This window comes from Rhopalosiphum padi, chromosome 4 (genome assembly GCF_020882245.1).
Source record: "Rhopalosiphum padi isolate XX-2018 chromosome 4, ASM2088224v1, whole genome shotgun sequence".
NCBI classification, from domain to species: Eukaryota; Metazoa; Arthropoda; class Insecta; order Hemiptera; family Aphididae; genus Rhopalosiphum; species Rhopalosiphum padi.
This window is the reverse complement of record NC_083600.1, coordinates 53,870,647-53,889,607: the sequence shown is the minus strand read 5'-3', so window position 1 is coordinate 53,889,607 and position 18,961 is coordinate 53,870,647. Positions and strand designations below refer to the sequence as shown.

Genomic DNA, 18,961 nt, shown 5'->3' with positions numbered 1-18,961 from the left:
CGATAGGTTGTTTTTAGACTACCTGCACTGGCGGAATCGATGAAACCCCGACTCTGATAATCCTAAAGTATTTGTGGGACTCAATTCAATATTTGGGACTCAATTCAATGTCAGCCTTCATATCTACACTCCGATAAAAAACACACAAAAGAAAAAAGGTCAGGTTGCAGGTAGCTTGGAACCCATGGGCCGCCGTGCCGTGTACTTGTATACAATTTATACATTTATTTTAATTATTAATTTTGTTATTAATAAATATAAACGTTAAACAAAAACTGCAAAAAAGACATGGATTTATTTTTTTACATCGAATAACGTTTTCAATGTTACAACAAGTTCATTACAAATGTAATGCAATTAATACAATTTATAAAAGTTAAAAAAAATAATAAAAATAATTTTATTGTGTGAGCAATAGCTGTCATAATAATATTAATTTAGTATTTTAGTGCCTGTTGTGTTAAGCTATCACTACATATTTTATATAATTTATGTTGCATCTTCCATAGTTTTTTTTTATGTACAAGATTAGTCCAATTATTAGTGAAAAATTATCAGACGATATAGTTTATTAAGTATAGGTATAGTATAAGTAGTTTATTATCAATATTAGGGGGATTTAAAATGTAAAATATTTTTGTATTAAAAAGTAAAAACCTCGTATTTTGATATTTTCTTTGCATAGTTTAATTTTCAAAATATTTCGTTTATTTTTAGGTATAATTTTTTAGCACCTAAAAATAAATCCATATCTTTTTTATTTATTGACGTTTTTGTTTATAATATTAATTTTATTTTACATATTAATTATTTTGTATAATAAAATAATCTGTGACAATAATGTAGTTTTTATTTTTGTAAATAATGAATAATATTACACATATAGCGTATTCTTAAGTAATGAAATACAATATTCAATAATAGGTGTTACATCGATATTAATATAAGCAGTAAATCGGTACTTTATATAAGAATAATAAAAAATTATAGCATAAAAAATAAAGATATTATATACATTGACAGTTTGACAGCATTTCTCAATACGCTGCCGTAAATTTTGTACTTTAGTTGATGTTAGTTGATGAGGAATGGTGCGGGGTGATCGGTTTATTTACATGCATGACTAGAAGGCTGATACAGGTTGCCTTCTAGTCATCAACTTGACCTTTGATCAGACGCTGAATATAAATGATACCAAAATTATCACGTCTAACTGAAAGGGGAATATGTCTCAGAGCTTGACTTACTGGCACATAATCATGTGGTGAATGAGGAATGTTGAGGCAATAACCGTCTAAGCGCATAAAACTATTTTGTACACGATTAATCCAACAAATGTCAACTGCGGTTTATGGTGACCAAACATTAGACCCATCTTCAATAACCGAACGGCGAACGGACTAATGCATTATAGAGAGCTAGAAGGCAATTGGCAGAACTGAAATCGATTGAGTGACGTCTTATAAAAAATAAAATAAAATACGAAAACATAGTGAACAAAGTGCAAACTTATTTGCCAGCATTTGATGAAGAATTTTGCCTCTAAAAATAAAAAAAATTAATTAATTACGGCAACACGTGCGGAATACTACATTGTCGTATCGCCGAAATGGTCATGGGCCAAACGGTCATCGTCGAATTGTCAAGCGATTGTGAACTCTACCTACTACTAGTAAACCGACTACAACTGTATACCTACTACTAATTAAATTTTAAAAATGTTGTAGTAATCGTAGTATTTAATTATGGACAAAATACAAATATATTGTAAAATGAAAAAAAATCGAATTTATATTTAAATGTTATATAAAAAAGTCTATCTTATAATAATAACCATAATAAATAATAATAATAATAATATGAACCATTTTGACGATACTACATTCTAAATAATAACGCCTCTGCCGTCTGATGTATTTCATTCCATTGCATCTTGCGACTGTTAGAGGACGCCATACCCGCATGTGTTGTGTGTGTCTTACTGACGTACATCAACATCATAACAAATTTTCATTCAGCAGAATACTCTAATATTAAAACTAATTAGAATAAATTTACCTATTATCAAATTTAAAGGTAAAAATATTATCTACATATGCTTTTAAATAAATATAATAATAATAAGTATATACCTAGTATAATAAAAATTACTAGAATTGTTACTTATTTGCCAGCATTTGATGAAGAATTTTGCCTCTAAAAATAAAAAAAATGACGTATTGAATTAATATAAATAGTTATTTAGGCATATAATATTAAAATATTATTTTATTATGAGAGCTTAATATGTATAAAAATAAAAAAAAATAAAAAGAATATTTTGTTAAAATGATTTTTATATATTCCTAATATGAAAGTATAATTTTAAGTAAAATTAATGATACCAATAGTTAGAAATAGCTTTTTTTAGATAGCTATACAAAACCAAAAAAAAAATTAGAAAATATGAAAAATTTAAAGTATTTAGAAGCAATAAGTTTTTGAAAACAACTCGAACTTTTTAAGAAATAAAAAAATAGTTCACATTACAATAGTTTAAAAATGTAAAAAATAAACAAAACTATTTTATTTAATTCGAAACAATTTTTAGTAATAAATTCAACTACAATATTATTATCTACAAATATAGACAGACTTAAAAAAGCGTTAGATTCTGATAGCACAACCGTTTAAAGTATAAATATCATAAACGCATATCACACTTATTGGAAAAATAAACAGAAGTTTAGTAAACTACAGTATCCTACTGTTATTTTCAGTGAAATTCAGGATTCAATGGTATTATCAATGTACACATTACTACATTAATTCTATAAATATCATTTTAATGTATTTATTTTTTTAAATTTTAATAAGTTTCTCAGTATTTCTTAAATACCCTGTTTTAATTACCCTCCTCATTCTACTCTGTAGGTGTAAATACACCATTGGTAGTTTGGTAGGTATCTAATTTTTGAATTCATAGAGTTATTGTCACAAAATAAAATTGCATTTGACAATAAAATGACTGTAGCTGCTTTAGTGAAAAAGTTTATTGGGTAGATTAATAATCATTTTCAAACTCACTAAAACTGAGGCCTGAGAAAGGCCGAAAATAAACTTACATCAAATTTTTGTTCCTTGCAATTTTTTTTACGTTGTGCCTTTGAAAGACCCGATTGCGGTTTCGTAAAATATCCGGTCTGATTTGCCACCGTGTTTCCGCTAACACCTTGAACAGGTAACTCGTATAAATCTTCCTAGGAATCAATAAATTAAAATACAGTTAATTGAGTAGGTACCAAATTCACAAAAGATTTGAAAGTTGTATGTATTAATCATAATTAAAATAAATAAATATAATTGTGGTATTAGATTTATGTAAGTTAGTAGATTTTTTTTATTATTTTTTTTTATTTTTTATCGTTTAAATTTCATTATAGTAATACACAATAGACTAATAGGTTTATGGTGTAAATACAAATATATTATAAAAGCATATTAAATCAAATCTTATAATACAATTTTACACATGATAGATATATACCAATCACAATTTCTGACTTCTGTAAGCTAGTATATTACAGAATGTTTATTAAAGTTTCTGAATCATAAACATATATTTCTTCTAAAACTAAATATCAGGGATAATTTGTGGATGTACAATTGTATAATAATTTACAATTTTAGATAGAAGAATAGAAGATACAAAATACTATAATTATAAATTTAGTTTTCTTTATAGGACAATCTTAAGGTAAAACGACCGATAGGAGCGTGACAATCACGGCCTACTTTTCGTTGACCGCACTAGAGGCACTTACATCATCCCATGTTGTTTCGATAGAATCAGGACATTCATCATACTCGAATTTATTCACCCGAACGTTAATTGTTGGTTCTTCAAACTTTGGGCGATCGCGGCATTGTCGTATATGTTCCTAAGATTTAAATGACATTTAGATATAAAAATAATAATTTTTTTTTCATTTACTCACTTTTACAAACGCTGAATCCACAATGTGGAAATTATTAAAAGGACATATTGCCTGGTTATTTTTTTTGTCAGGGCATCTCGTCAAATGGAGCAAAAGCGTTTTTTGGGGCATTCTATGCCCGGGATTGAATGGGCAACACACGGGTTTTCTATAATAGATCAAAATACAATTTAGAAATTGAATCATTAAGTATCTTTAATTGGCTAAATAATAAAAGACCATTATTCTGTAATCATATTACTAACTAATTATAATTCTAAAACGTACAGCAAAAACCTAAATATTGACACGATTTTACATAAAACAATCAACTAAAATAAATTCAACGAATTGATTAAAAATATGTATTAATTAAAATGACATAATAACTGATAGTTACAATGAAAATTATAATTTAAATGGTTTAACAACTTCTCTGCAGAACTCATGGAAACAATCTATAACTATAAGACCATAGAAATCAGATAAAATTAATCCATGAGTTCGATCAGTTATAATAATTGTGAATACCTAAAACATGTTGTTTAGACAAGATTCTTTTTATAAATCCCTAAAAAAACTCAAAAATGTAGGAATATATTAATTGAAATTATTGGGAAAGCAAAACATAACTACCTAGGTACTACGAAGGAAAAAAATTCTAAATAATCATTAACAATCTAATCTAATACTAAACAAGTGACTGTTTACACATAATATAAGCTAAGATATTTATCATTATGTTCAATATGAAAAATTCTTTAGCACTAGGTAAGATGGTAGGTATATCAATTAAAATTGTTAAACAATTTGAAGATTTAATGTTTAATAGGTATATTATATGCATTAGAATCGCCGTTATATAAAGGTATTGGATTAAAAACAGGTTTAACCATAGTAATAGAACAATCAGTTTATTAAATGTGTTTTCTAAAATATTTGCAAAGCTAATTAAAAAATGACTTATAACCTATTTCTAAATTTATAACGTAATAAATTATAACTTAATTTACAATATGGTCTAATAAATGGCTTAAAGACTGAAGATGGCTTGTCAGTTGACACACCTAACTAGAAAAATACATGACTTAGATAAATATAACAAAGCTATTGGCATATTTTCAGACATAAGTAAAGCTTTTAGCAGTATATTTCATTCAGTTTTTTTTTAAATGGTCACAGCGGGTGGTAGAATTTTGTTCCACTATCATAGGCATTCATGCAAAAACTAGGTAAAAAAAAGACATCATATGCAACAAAGGTGGTATTGAAAAAAAATAATACCTGCAAATTGGGCCAAAACGAATCTTTTTTCAAAATGGTATAAAGTAATATTGCCCAATTTAAGTTTAAAATACAAAACGGAAAGATCTGGTTGGGCCACTATTTTATAGAAGCGTAGGGGCATGACTGCGATGAACTGAATAACTTTTAACGAAGTTATTTATTATAAGACTCAATTTGGTATACAATGATAATATAAATATTTATTTCGCAAATTAACAAACAGAACAAAAATATAAAAATATATAAAAAACAATAAAAGATTTGCAACTCCCCTATAAACATAGCTTGTATTAGAGAGTTAAAATTGAGTTCTAAATAGATTTACAGTTCATTATACATCTAAACCAATTTGATAAATTTCATCCAATTTTTCAATTCTTAGACCAGATTATAATGTGGTTTTTTTCAGATTTATAATCAATATTCAGTACTTACCCTGATTCCATTATTGTTAATCTAAATCAACAAATTACTATTTATTATAAATTGTAATTTATTGAAAATTTTATTCGTCAACTTGTATAATTATATTAACAATACACTTAATAAACACAAGTTTAAACAACAAACAAGCTACAAGTAGTAAGATATATCTTAGTACCTAATGTTAGGTTATGTTAGTTACGATTGGTTACAATATGTAATGACGTGTCAATGTGTCATTGATTGGGGTACTTATCACCACAGGGTAAATTCAATTTTCCTATATGGAGAATCATAGAATAATAAAAATATTTTTATTTCTCCATGCCATGAAAACACATTTTTGGGGTTAAGGTAGAACGACATTTTAAATTTTGATAGAGGTATCCGGTATTTGTTCTACGCTATTACCGGTTATGCGGTAGTTCCGGCGAATTTAGAAGTGTTTTCATTTTGTTTCCAATCCAGAAAATGTTAATAACTGTATAAAAACTATATTCTCCGCAATAATTAATTATGAATGATTTTATAACTCTTTTAGTATGTTTTATTTTTTTATCATCATTCATTATCACAGAATAATATTAAAGGGACACTCGATCAGCTGAGCGGTTCATTGTATCCTTATCGCAGGCACATATAGAAAAAAATTTCGTGGAGGGAGGGTTTACAAACCATAGCAATACAAATTGTGTTGCAACATAATAAAACAATATTTTCATTACTCGAAATTATTTCTGGGGGGGAGGGGTAGGTTTGAACCCCAACCCCAACCGCCTGTTAAACTCACCCAAGCGGGTCTTACTTTACTAAGATTAGATATATAGGTTATTCGCTAGTTACTCGCTCAGTCTGACGCCATGTATGCTCAATGCTCATCCACCGATCCGCTGACACCAGTATGTGATGGCTCGTTTTTGGTGGGGAGGAATTGAGTACATGACACAGCCCGTATTAATAGAAAGTACTACACTGCTATAGGAATTTTTATTGTTTTCTAACAATCACTACGAGCACAAATAACATAACTTGGTCGGATTCTCCCACCTTACCTGCTCGTGTTAGACTGTTAGAAGAACGGAGATCAAGCCGTTGGATACGTCCAGTGGAAGATATTTCCAAAACATAAAAATTGTCTTTTTTAACTTTACTAAACAATGTTCATTGTTGTATGGTGTATTATCATCAACACTGTTTTTTCAAGTAAGACTCAGGTAATGAAAATATAAATACTTCATCCCATCAAGCGTAGTTTATGTGTTCTTTTGTCTGGTTAAATCTCACCTTACGGCTGTAACTACTTATGGGTAACGGTCAAACCACTCAAACCGTACAACATCGTTATAGTCCGTCTAAATTTAGTGTTGTAAAGTGTAAAGAAATTATTATACCGGAGGAGAGTAATAAGATGCAGTCACACAGAGTACGCTGAATAACAAGCACAAATTCAACAAATATATTAATAGCTATTCAGTAAATTTATTAATTCTAGCTGGAGTATTCTGAGAAAACAACATAGCTTCTTATATATATTTATATGTATTATGCATTTACACCCCGAAATATACCCATATATTACTGGATGTCTGAGTACCTGTGTAAACAGTCCAATAATTTTGGATTCAGATAACCACTTAAGGTCTTAGGCCCTCTTCTTTTTAATGTTTTTATCCACACCAATTACTCAAAAATTATACCTTGTGAGTTGTGACCCTGTTGTATTTTACTATTTGCTGATAATGCCAAAATTGTCTATGCTATTTCGTTTCTTGATGAATGTTTAATTCTCCAGAACAATATAATTAAATTTGGTGGAGATAAACATGAACACTAAGTCACTAAGACATGTAAAGTAATGATTTTTCATCACATCAGAGAATTTATTAACTGTCATTATTTGGTTAGATAAGGTTTACCTTACGCGTTAGGCACTGAACTTAAGGATTTTGACTTCCTCTATGTTCCCTCGCTTGATTTTCGATCTCGTATTGATTTTTTACAAAAAGCCTTTGTGTACTAGGTTTTATAAGATGATATTCGTCTAACTTCGATTCTCCCATATGTTTTTCATCACTATATTATAGTTTTCTTGCAAGGATGTTATTAGAGTAGGGGTCCGTAGTCTGATCCCTTATTACCTTAAGGAGCATACAGCATCTTGATAAAGTTCAGAACCGTTTTCTGAGTTTTGCCAGTTACCGTTTCAATATTTTCCATCATCCCAACGACTTTAATCATATCAGCAATGTTTTTGGTTTTAAATTGTTATCCAAACATGTTAATATTTTCAGTTATCATTTTTTCAATGAGTTATTAAAGGAAATTTGATGCACTATATTTATTAGAACAACTCGATATTCGTGTTCCCGATAACACCAAGTTTAAGGAATTATTTTACCTACCAATTCACATTATTATAGGAGATTTTAATAGCCACCATACCAACTGGGGGTACGACGAAACAGATAATAATGGCGATAAAGTTGAAGTTTGGGCAGAGTCCAACAGGCTAACACTAATCCATGACCCAAAACTACCACCATCATTCAACAGTGGTAGATGGAAAAAAGGTTATAACCCCGATATAATATTTGTAAGCGATATGATAGCTCTCCAATGTACAAAGGAAATCGGAAGACCGATACCACACACGCAACATCGACCCATATTGTGCAAAATTACAGCAGTGATTAAACCATGTGACACTCCATTTTTGAGGAGATATAACTTTCAAAAAGCAGACTGGTACACCTTTACTAAAGCCCTAGATGATGCGGTAACCACACTGGAACCAGTAAACGAGAACTATGAACCCTTTACAAAGTTAGTAAAAACCATCTCCAGAAAATACATACCAAGAGGCTGTCGAATAAAGCACATCCCAGGGCTAACACCTGATTTAGTAGAAACTCTAGAACAATACACCGATAAATATGAGGCCGACCCATTCGATGAGGATACGATAGAAAAGGGAGAAGAACTAATGAACTTATTAACTGAGGTGAAAAGGAAACGCTGGTGTGACCTACTAACAGAAGTAGATATGAAAAGGAGTAGTAAGAAAGCATGGAACCTCATTAAGCGCTTAGACAGTAATCCAAGAGAAAAACCAAAGGTTCCATTAATAACACCAAACCAAATTGCACACCATCTTCTAATGAACGGTAAAAATAAAATGACAAAACCCAGACCTTATAAACCGAGGATTACACGAACGGAAAACAATGAAACGCATGAACTTGGAAATCCGATCCTACTTACGGAACTTGACGATGCTATGGAGACACTAAAGAATGGGAAAGCGGCCGGGTTAGATAACATGTTCTCAGAACAGATAAAACACTTTGGAAAAACCACAAGACTATGGCTGCTAAGTCTTTTTAATAATATCAGGAGTACTTTAAAGATCCCGAAGATCTGGAGGAAGGCGAAAGTAATAGCTCTGCTGAAGCCAGGTAAGGAACCTGATACTCCATCTAGCTACCGGCCAGTCTCTCTATTATGTCACACATACAAACTACTCGAAAGAATTCTTCTAAACAGACTATGCCCTGCCATTGATGACCAACTCATAAAGGAACAAGCTGGTTTCCGTCCGGGGAAATCATGTACGGGGCAGGTATTAAACCTAACCCAATATATTGAAAATGGGTTCGAAGAGAAGAAAGTCACTGGGGTATCCTTTATCGATCTGTCGTCCGCGTACGACACGGTTAACCATGGCTTATTGCTTTCTAAAGTATACCAGATAACCAGAGACTACAAATTTACGCAAATCATTCAAACATTACTGAGTAACCGAAGATTTTTTGTAACACTAGTCGGGAAAAACAGCAGATGGAGAAATATAAGAAATGGGCTACCACAGGGAAGTGTTTTGGCCCCCACGCTTTTTAATATCTATACCAATGACCAGCCCATATCTACGGATAACAACATAAAACACTATGTATATGCAGATGATTCGGCAATTGCTGTACAAGAAGATAGTTTTGAAGCAGTGGAAACAAAACTTTCTAAAACACTGGACCGTTTAGGAAACTACTATAGGGCAAATTATCTGAAGCCAAATCCTAGTAAAACCAATGTAAGTGCTTTCCACTTGAGAAACAAGCAGGCCAACAGAAAACTGATAGTGAAATGGGAAGATGTAGAACTAACTCACTGTAGCACACCCACATATTTAGGCGTGACATTGGATAGAGCACTAACATACAAGACCCATTGCGAAAAAACGAGTAAGAAAATCAATACCCGGAACGGTCTTATACGGAAATTAACGGGATCAGCATGGGGCGCACAACCACATGCGTTACGGGTTTCAGCGATGGCACTATGCTACTCAGTAGGGGAGTATGCATGCCCGGTCTGGAGAAGCTCTACTCACGCGAAGAAAATAGATATCGCCTTAAATACAACATGTCGACTAATCACAGGATGCCTAAGAAATACACCAATGGACAAAGTTTACCTACTAGCAGGTATCCCACCACCATCAGTTCGACGTCTGATATCCTCTAAAATTGAACGCGGTAAACAAAAAAGTGACACAACGCACCCCATGTACGGCCAAAATGACCCCACTTCTCGTCTGAAATCAAGAAAGTCCTTCCTAAAGATAACTGAAGAGCTAACGGAAACACCTTTACTAAGCAGGCTAAATGAGTGGAAAAAACTGATCACGGACACCAATGGTAAAAGATGGTTGGAACCAGCAGAAAGATTACCTCATGGTAACAACCTAGACTGGCCGGTATGGAAGACACTGAACAGACTGCGTGTTGGTGTAGGACGGACAAAAGAAAATATGAGAAAATGGGGATATGGAGAACAAGACATAACTTGTATATGTGGGCAAGATCAGACAACGTCACACCTACTTGTCTGCCCAAGAGGGCCAAGTCCATGTACACAAGAGGACCTTATGATAGGCAACAAGAAGGCGGTAAATACAGCCATATACTGGACCAAAGAAAATATATAATTAGCACGCAATACTTGTTACCATTATATTTGTGTGTTATTATTATTCATATTTTACTTATTTGATATTATTTATTTAGTTTTGTTTTTTAAATTACAAGTTTGTTTTAAATTTAATTATATGATGCCTGACACGAGAAAAAAAAAAAAAAAAAACCTACCAATTAACCATACCAATTTTTGCTAATAATTCTCCCCTAATTAGAATAATGTCGATAGCCAATGCTATTTATAATATTTTTTTTTATACTCTGGCCAATTTTGTTCTGAACTGTAATTTGAGGTATTTGTTCACGAGTTAGTAGTTACGGGTCTGTTATCTTATCTTTTAAATGAGTTAATTATGTATTGCTATACATACCCTTCCATACTATTATGTATTGTGTGGCTTGTAACCAAATGGTGTCACCTATGAAACCAATTTTATGCTCTGGATGTAAGCTAAATTTTCATCCTTCGTGTATTTAATTTGGTAACATTACAATAAATTAGGCATACAAAAAAATAAATTGATGTGTGAGATTTGCTCCTCTCACAAAACTTTACTATTCGAAAGAAAACTATTACTACTATTCATGAAGATGATTATTCTACTAAATCTGACACAGTTGATTTGTCTAGTATACATTTTTTTATTAAGTACTATATTCTGTTGAAATTAAAAAAATAAATTCGCTAGCTATTTCTTTTAGCGAAGTGAAAGAATTGATGACCTTTTGTTCCGACAAAGTTGACGACTTCTCTAACAAATTAGACATGTTTGTCTAAAGTTAATGATAATAGTAAACAATTAATAGGTATATATTGAAAACAAATGCATAACGACGCAGGAGGAAATAGATTCTTTAAAAAGGGGTCATTGTCATAATGGGAATGAACAATCTAATTTTAAATAATCTGGATATTTGAGGTGTATCCAAAACTAACAATTAAATGCTATTACATATTTTATCAAAATTGCCAAAACTCGTTAATGTTGAAATTACAGAGAATGATATATAAATAGTATAATCGCACTAAGGTGCGTAATAATAATAACAATAATATTATTGTTAAATTAAATAATATTAACAAAAAGTTGAACTAATTAAAAGAACGTCATACCACTCATACTCACGAGTGTTGTCTCTGTCTTTCTAACGGATATACGTCAATTTATCGCGACATAAATTCATCGTCTGTCAATTTATATTTATTATATTTTTAAATAACTACTCCAGAAAAACCTAGAATGACACTGTGACTAATTATAATTTTATATATTGTCGTATTACCCGATAAAAAAGAAAAAACGTATAGACGTATGTTTCAAGCATTAAAATCTATTACAACTGGATTATGTCCTAAAACCATCATGGTTGATTTTGAAAAGGCTGCGATGAATGCGATAAATTATGAGTTTCCAGAAAAAAAAAGGATGCTTTTTTCATTTTTCACAGTGTATATGGCGACAAGTTCAAGATGCAGGTCTTCAAACGAGATATAAGGACGATGTAACATTTGCATTACAAGTACGCAAGTTACCAAGTTTAGCTTACGTACCTGAAAATGAGGTAATTAATGCTTATAATAATTTTTTGGAGACAACATATTTTACCGAACATGATGAATTATTATCACCAATCCTCAACTATTTTTAAGAAACTTGGATAGGATGCATGGACAGACGACAAAAAAGAAGAGCACCTAAATTTGACATTTCAATTTGGAATTGCTATTCATTGGTTTCGGAAGATTTACTTAGAACTAATAATGCAGTTGAAGGATGGCATAATTGTTTTACTTCAATTTTAAATCAATGCCATCCAAGTATTTGGAAATTCATATTCGCGTTGAAGAAATAAGAAAATATAAATAAAGTAAAACTTGAACAATATATAGCTGGCGAACGTCCACCCGCAAAAAAAAAATACTTTGACAAAGCACAGCGTTTGAAAAATATTTGCTATGATTTCAAAAATAGAACGACTGATGAATATTTACAAAGAATAGCACAAAATTTCTAATTGCAAGTATAAGTGTATTATATATTTATATATTATTTTATACATTTTAACTCACAATTTATACATTATACAATTTTTTCAATTTTATTCTATTTATAACTTTTAATAATGACAGACCTTTTTTTTAAAAAAAGACAACATTTTTAACCATACCTACATAAAAAAGTAAATGTGTAGACAGTCCTAAGTCTGTATTAAAATGGGAAGTAAAATGTTAGTTTTAAAAATAATATATAATATATTATGCGATAAATTAACTATCGATGAATTGACGTCGCGATGAGTTGACCAGGCGATAAATTGACTACAATGAACTGACGCGCGATGAATTTACGCGCCACCCTTTCTAACGTATCTACCTACATCATAACAATTTTGCGTTAAGCAGAACACATTTTGTGGTGTTAGTTTTAATATTCGAATAAATGTACCTATTATTAAATTTAAAGGTAAGAATATTGACTAGAAAATGACATGCTTTTATTGATATTATTACTTTAAAGTGAGTTATGAACATTTTAAAGTTTTAATATTTTACAAGCTATAACTCACTTTATTAATCATATTATTAATGATTTTTAATTGGCATTGATAATTATTTGGCCAATCTTACTATAATAATGATAAAATCATAGCTTTTAAATCTAATTCTAAATGCTGATATTCTATCTTATGCTGATGATACAGTACAGTTGTGCTTATAAAAAATAAAAATTATAATGATTTATTTAAAGAAGCTAATATTTTTAGGTATTGATTTATTTAAGGAATAGTGTGATAATAATAGCCTATAATTAAATTTAAGTAAATCTAAAGATTTTATTTTTAATATTACTAACTATACTTAATAATATTTATAACCTTAGTAATGACTTATCTATATGACTATATTATATACACATTCTTATAATTGTAAATACCTATTTAAAATTTAAATGTGCCATGTAGAGAGAGTTTGTAATGTGAAATAGCCAAATAGGTAGGTATTAATTTTGATCATAGGGCATAGGCTCAAATTTGTGGAATGTATCTATTCAGTAAATAATATAAGGTTAGGTTAGGTTACCTATATTATTTTATAAGGTTAGAATAATTCGTAATATATATAAGACTTAAAAACTTTAAGAGTTGGTTTTTAGATTTAGCACAATTGGTTTATTCTTATGGTTCATTAGTATGGTCGGTATGGGGTTGTACTTACTTTAGCCATATTAAAGTTTTAAATATTACTATAATAATTATTTAATTAAAATTATTTTAAATAAATCTAGATAATAATATTATATCCAACAAATTTAATATATACTGATTTTAATTTACTTTATGAACGTCAAACTTTATTATAATTTAAGTTTAAAATTAAATCTATTGTTAATGAAAAATGATTATCAGCCATCGCACACTTATAAGTTATAACACAAGATTAAAAAATAATAACAACCTTAATGTTCCTTTAATAACACCAATTTCGGCAATCAAAGTTCTACGTATAGTTAAGAGTATATTATTACGATTACCGGATTACGTAAATATAACATTAATATTTTTTCTTTTGCTAATTTAGCTCAGTATAAAAATTATGTACTTAGTGTTCTAACCAATACTCTTCTTAATATACAATAGACAATTAAAACCTGTATTGTTCTTGTTTGTTTTTGTGATACCTATAATATAAGTAAGTTTTTTTTTCTATTTTATTTTTGTTTTGATATTGTAAGAAACTTTTTTATTTTATGAAGTCAACTAATCCACATACATTGCTTTGTTTATATTTTTCCAAAATCCGGCCGTTTAGCGTTTATTATAATAAATAAAAAATAATAATCCCTAGACAAAAATAATCGATAAAATCATTTTAACATGATTCTATCAGACCAATTATGGTCCATTCGCCAGATCACATAAATAAATGATTCAAATCATCCTTAATAAACTTATCATTAAAACCACGGGATTCTCCACCTTAAAAACAACTTAATCCCTAATAACCCAGGAGTAAAATACTAAGGTTTGATAACTCCAGATTACTTGGTTACAACATTTTACAAATATCAATCGATTCTAGACTACATCTGCTTCGCTCATTTCTTCAATCAAAGATACCCACCAGTATTTAAATATTAGTTTTATAAATCTATATTATCAGGAGTCAACAATACAATGTTTAGATCCTATGATATTCCAATATATGCCATAAATGGGGTTCCACCAAATCTAGCTAACAATAAAGTTGGTTTAAAATTTTGTACAAAATTCATGATTATTTTATATTATGAATATATAAGTTTCAATAAAATAAAATTAGTGAAATTTCAACAAAGAAAAAAAACGGCTGCCATAATTTTCTATTATTAATTCTCGATTTTAAGAGGACGCAACACTTGCATATTGTGTTGTTTGTCTTACAAGTGTGTAATATAGCAAATCACTTAAACTCCGTTAGTTTAAAAATTAGAGTGAATCGACCTATTATGAAACTTGAATAGCTTGATGGTAAGAACATTATCTATGTTTATATGTTGATTTTTTACAATTATTCAGTTTTTAAGTGAACTATGAGAATTTTTAATTTACGCTATATTATAATATATGCATAACTTGCTAAAAAATTTAACTATTGTTAAAAACCAACATACAAACACAGATAATGTTTTTACTATCAAATTTCATAATAGGTCGATTCATTTTATTTTCTAAATAAATTGAGCTAAACATGATCTGCTGAGCATACATTTACTATGTTACGTACTTGTAAGACGCAGACAACACATCATTTGGAAGAGACATCCTCTTAAATAAGACATTACTTTCTGCACACATAAACAGCACCACTGTGGTAAGAACCTATTAAAAATCACAAAAAAATTTAATGATTTAAGTTAGTAATAACTAATATATATATTCCACAATTTATTTTATTTACTTTTATAATAAATGAAATATTTAAATATAATTATATTAAGATACTATTGATAATTTGAAATTGGTGAGACAGGACTTGGGACAGGAAAATGTTATTATTCATATTTATTATTGAATATTATTATAATAACCATGTCCCATGTGATAGGACCAATCTTCCCCAATAGTTATAAACACACACACTCAGAGACATATTTGGGGGCAATTGCCCTGTGTGCCAAATTTTAAGCCTCTTAAAGGAGTGCCGTGCTAGAAGTTAAATTTTTAGGATTAAGTTTTTTTAAGGGGAAAAAATAATGCCAATACATCTAGGATGCTAAAATTGTAAATACACTTCCGCACATACTACAGAAGCCTACCCAATTATTTTGTGCTGGAAATGCCACTGTATAAATATAAATAATTTATATTTTAAACATTAGAAGTTATTCATATTATACGAATGCACTTTTAATTTTAAATATTTTAACTATGGTCTAGCAGAGATTCTAGACATTAAGTTATAAATATGGTTATAAGAATATTATTAAACTGACACTACTATTAAGAAATAAAAAAAACTCAGTTTACAAAAAAAAACTCCTTTTATTAAATAAATTATATGTTTTTTATGTATTTATAAATAATCTTTTAAAATGTGAATGATGAACTTTTGAATACTAATTATATAACTCACCAAAATTATTGTATACCACTCATTTTTTGATTAGATTCAAAATAAGATTGTTCAGTAATGAATGAAGGTAGTTTACTCATTTGTTTGTATGATGCATTACATTCTCGCATATTTTCTAACACAAATTGAAGATTCCAATGTTTCATTAAAAGTGCTTGTTGAATAGTAAATGATGAATATCTTATACAGCGTATAGCAGTACATGTCGCTGAACATCTCAACTTTAGTCCTATTTCATGTACTAATGATAATAAATAATTCTCATATTCATTAATAACATTAATTTCTGAAATTTGAAAAATAAAATGAATATTAGGTATATAAACTGTTTGATTTTATAATATTATAATTAAAAAGTTTTGTATAATCAAATAAATAGTGTTTAAGGATTTTTAAGAGGATATCAGCAAACTGTTTGTTTTCTTTATCTCACCTCACACACAACATAGATAAAACAAATTCATACTAAATCATTTTTTATTTTTTATATTTTTGAATACTGTAGGAATAAAATTATCTATTAAAAAATTATTGAGAATTATATTTTTGAAGATGTGACACATTGATGCGTCTAAATATTATCCCAAAACAATTTATTATCCATTTAAATTTACAACATTTTATTGTATTAATAGAAACTCAAAAATATTGTCTTGTATTAATTTTCGATGGTGGTTTTACTCTAAGATTACTCAAAAATCATAAAAATGATTTTACATGAATGCATAACACCTATACTGATTGCGATTCTGAGTGAGAAAATAAATATTGCGCTGACATTCTCTTAAAAATCTATAGTTATATTACATAGAACTGTATATTGTGGGAAAACGTTTTACAAATCATCCTTCACTTTCATAAAATAAATATAACAAAATAACAAAACAACAAATTTTAACTTTGTAAATTAATTGTTTATTATTCTACAAGGATTTTTCTAAAAAATATATATTATATATTCTTTACTCTGTGAACTGTGATATAAACACAGTTTTTTATTAATTTTCATATCAAATAGGAAGACATTATAGTTCTTATTCAACTTAATACTTACCAATGATAAAATTCGGTAAATCTAGACTTATGCATTTAATTCCATAAATTAAAGGAATTTTAGAAGTTGCTGGCCGGATTAACCCTTTTATGGCCAAATCATAAGCTGTTTGAGTTTGAGTGTCTACATTTGCCAGCCTAAAATTTTATGTCAGTAAGTACATTAAATAATAAAATAATATAAAAATGATTACATAATATAAAATGTAGTTACTCAAACATCTTTTTTTGATTTGATGCCTGTATTGTAGACATAAGTTTATCAACATTTTCACGTCTCACAAAATCAAAACGTCCCTTTTCAATAACTTGGCCATCGATGTGCATATTCTTGGTCATAATTCCTAATTGTCCATGTAAATGATATGTTCGCAATGGATAGTTGTTTTGAAGATTTCTTACCATTTTAGTACCCTTATTTAGTCCCATGACTTAAAATACAATATTAAAATTGATTAACAACTAATATGGGTAGGTACCTATTAAAATTAGCCATACCACAAACGCCTGACACACGCTTTCCCAAATGAGTAGTCCATATACATTTAATATCTTGGGTTTGGTACCTGGGACCAACAACAAGTACATTATCTGCAAAACTGGGCTCTAATTTTACATTAAGTTCTTTTGTGGTATCCCCGGAAATGACAACACGATTTTCTGGAGATCTAACACCGCATGAATTCAACTCTATAATAATATAATACAAACTCATGTCTACAGTGGTTTCTAAGTTTTTTTGTTGTTAGTCAATGTCACCTACCTTGTGTTAACTTTAACAGCAATGAATGGCGACAACCGCTTAGATGAACTCCAGCTGGTTTATATAAACAAACGACACCATTCAAAAGTTTAAATGCTTTTTCACTAGTCGACAGATTATTCATCTTAAATGTTTATCATCAATTTTTTTTCAGTTTAATCACAGAATAATATTCTGTGGTTTAATTCTCAACTCGCAATTCAAAGTTTTAACATAGAACTGCCGGAAACCAGAATTAAAAATATAAGTCACAGTCCATAAATTAATAGAATGAACTAAATGAATACTAAAAATGAAAATATACTAACATAGGTTTTAAATTTATAATGTATTAAATAAATAAGAAAATAAATAATGTGAAATTGTGGATTGTAATCTTTTATCTGTAATCAATTCATATAAGTTTATGGCTGTTATCAAAATTCAAAATAAATAATGATTATCATATTATTTAAAAAAAATATAACATTATAATATACCTATAACTTATATAAGCATTATAAACACATTTATTCTTATAGATATTTGATACTTGAAGTTCAAATTTGAAATTTAATTATTACACATCTAATTAGTAATTACTTATATATATCAATATATTTATGATTTAAGTTTTAAAACAATAGTAATAATAGTACCGATGGACACAAAATTAAATATATTTTATATACCTAATACATAGTTTTTTTCATATATATATAATAGCAGTAAATAATTAATAAAAAATATAACTAAATTTTTAATATAATACAGAATATTTCATTTTTATTATTTACCTGACTTGAAATAGGCATTTAACTAAATTTCTAGACGGATTATCAAATTTCATAAAAAATAAATTCTAATGCCTAAGCATTTAGTAAAATGCCTGATTTTTCTATATGCCTACAAC

At 29.0% G+C, this 18,961-nt stretch overlaps 2 protein-coding genes across 6 annotated transcripts; both read right to left on the bottom strand.

Annotated features, from left to right (window-relative positions):
- Window positions 1-825: 825 nt before the first annotated feature.
- LOC132929043 (gametocyte-specific factor 1-like) lies at window positions 826-15,495 on the bottom strand. Of its 5 annotated transcripts, none has more exons than XR_009662082.1 (6): window positions 15,405-15,495; window positions 3,978-4,125; window positions 3,804-3,920; window positions 3,105-3,239; window positions 1,248-2,196; window positions 826-1,178 (listed from the first exon to the last, which is right to left on the bottom strand). XR_009662082.1 is itself a non-coding variant. In XM_060994078.1 (6 exons), exons 1-5 carry the CDS (start codon window positions 15,473-15,475, stop codon window positions 2,164-2,166), a joined length of 504 nt encoding a protein of 167 aa, XP_060850061.1. In that variant the 5' UTR covers window positions 15,476-15,495; the 3' UTR covers window positions 826-2,058; window positions 2,133-2,163. The 5 variants fall into 5 exon arrangements, 4 of the variants coding, with proteins under 4 accessions (XP_060850061.1, XP_060850062.1, XP_060850060.1 ...); XM_060994078.1 differs by having other exon boundaries at window positions 826-2,058; window positions 2,133-2,196; XM_060994079.1 differs by having other exon boundaries at window positions 826-2,027; window positions 2,133-2,196.
- Window positions 15,496-16,142: 647 nt separating this feature from the next.
- On the bottom strand, window positions 16,143-18,437 carry LOC132929039 (pseudouridylate synthase TRUB2, mitochondrial). Its single transcript, XM_060994074.1, has 5 exons — window positions 18,070-18,437; window positions 17,805-17,996; window positions 17,521-17,737; window positions 17,308-17,444; window positions 16,143-16,539 (listed from the first exon to the last, which is right to left on the bottom strand). The coding sequence occupies exons 1-5, from the start codon at window positions 18,191-18,193 to the stop codon at window positions 16,259-16,261; spliced, it is 951 nt and encodes a 316-aa protein (XP_060850057.1). The 5' UTR covers window positions 18,194-18,437; the 3' UTR covers window positions 16,143-16,258.
- Between the last annotated feature and the right edge of the window lie 524 nt (window positions 18,438-18,961).

Bases quoted from the DNA above. Each gene is read 5' to 3' on its own strand.
- LOC132929039 (XM_060994074.1), bottom strand. From the start codon at position 18,193: ATGAATAATCTGTCGACTAGTGAAAAAGCATTTAAACTTTTGAATGGT. The intron at 17,997-18,069 runs GTAGGTGACATT...ATATTATTATAG, and splicing joins GCTGTTAAAGTTAACACAAG to AGTTGAATTCATGCGGTGTT. The intron at 16,540-17,307 runs GTAAGTATTAAG...TTCAAATTTCAG, and splicing joins TTTACCGAATTTTATCATTG to AAATTAATGTTATTAATGAA.
- LOC132929043 (XM_060994077.1), bottom strand. From the start codon at position 15,475: ATGTGTGCAGAAAGTAATGTCTTATTTAAGAGGATGTCTCTTCCAAAT. The intron at 3,921-3,977 runs GTGAGTAAATGA...TTTAAATCTTAG, and splicing joins TGGATTCAGCGTTTGTAAAA to GAACATATACGACAATGCCG. The intron at 2,197-3,104 runs GTAAGTTTATTT...TTTTATTTTTAG, and splicing joins GCAAGGAACAAAAATTTGAT to AGGCAAAATTCTTCATCAAA.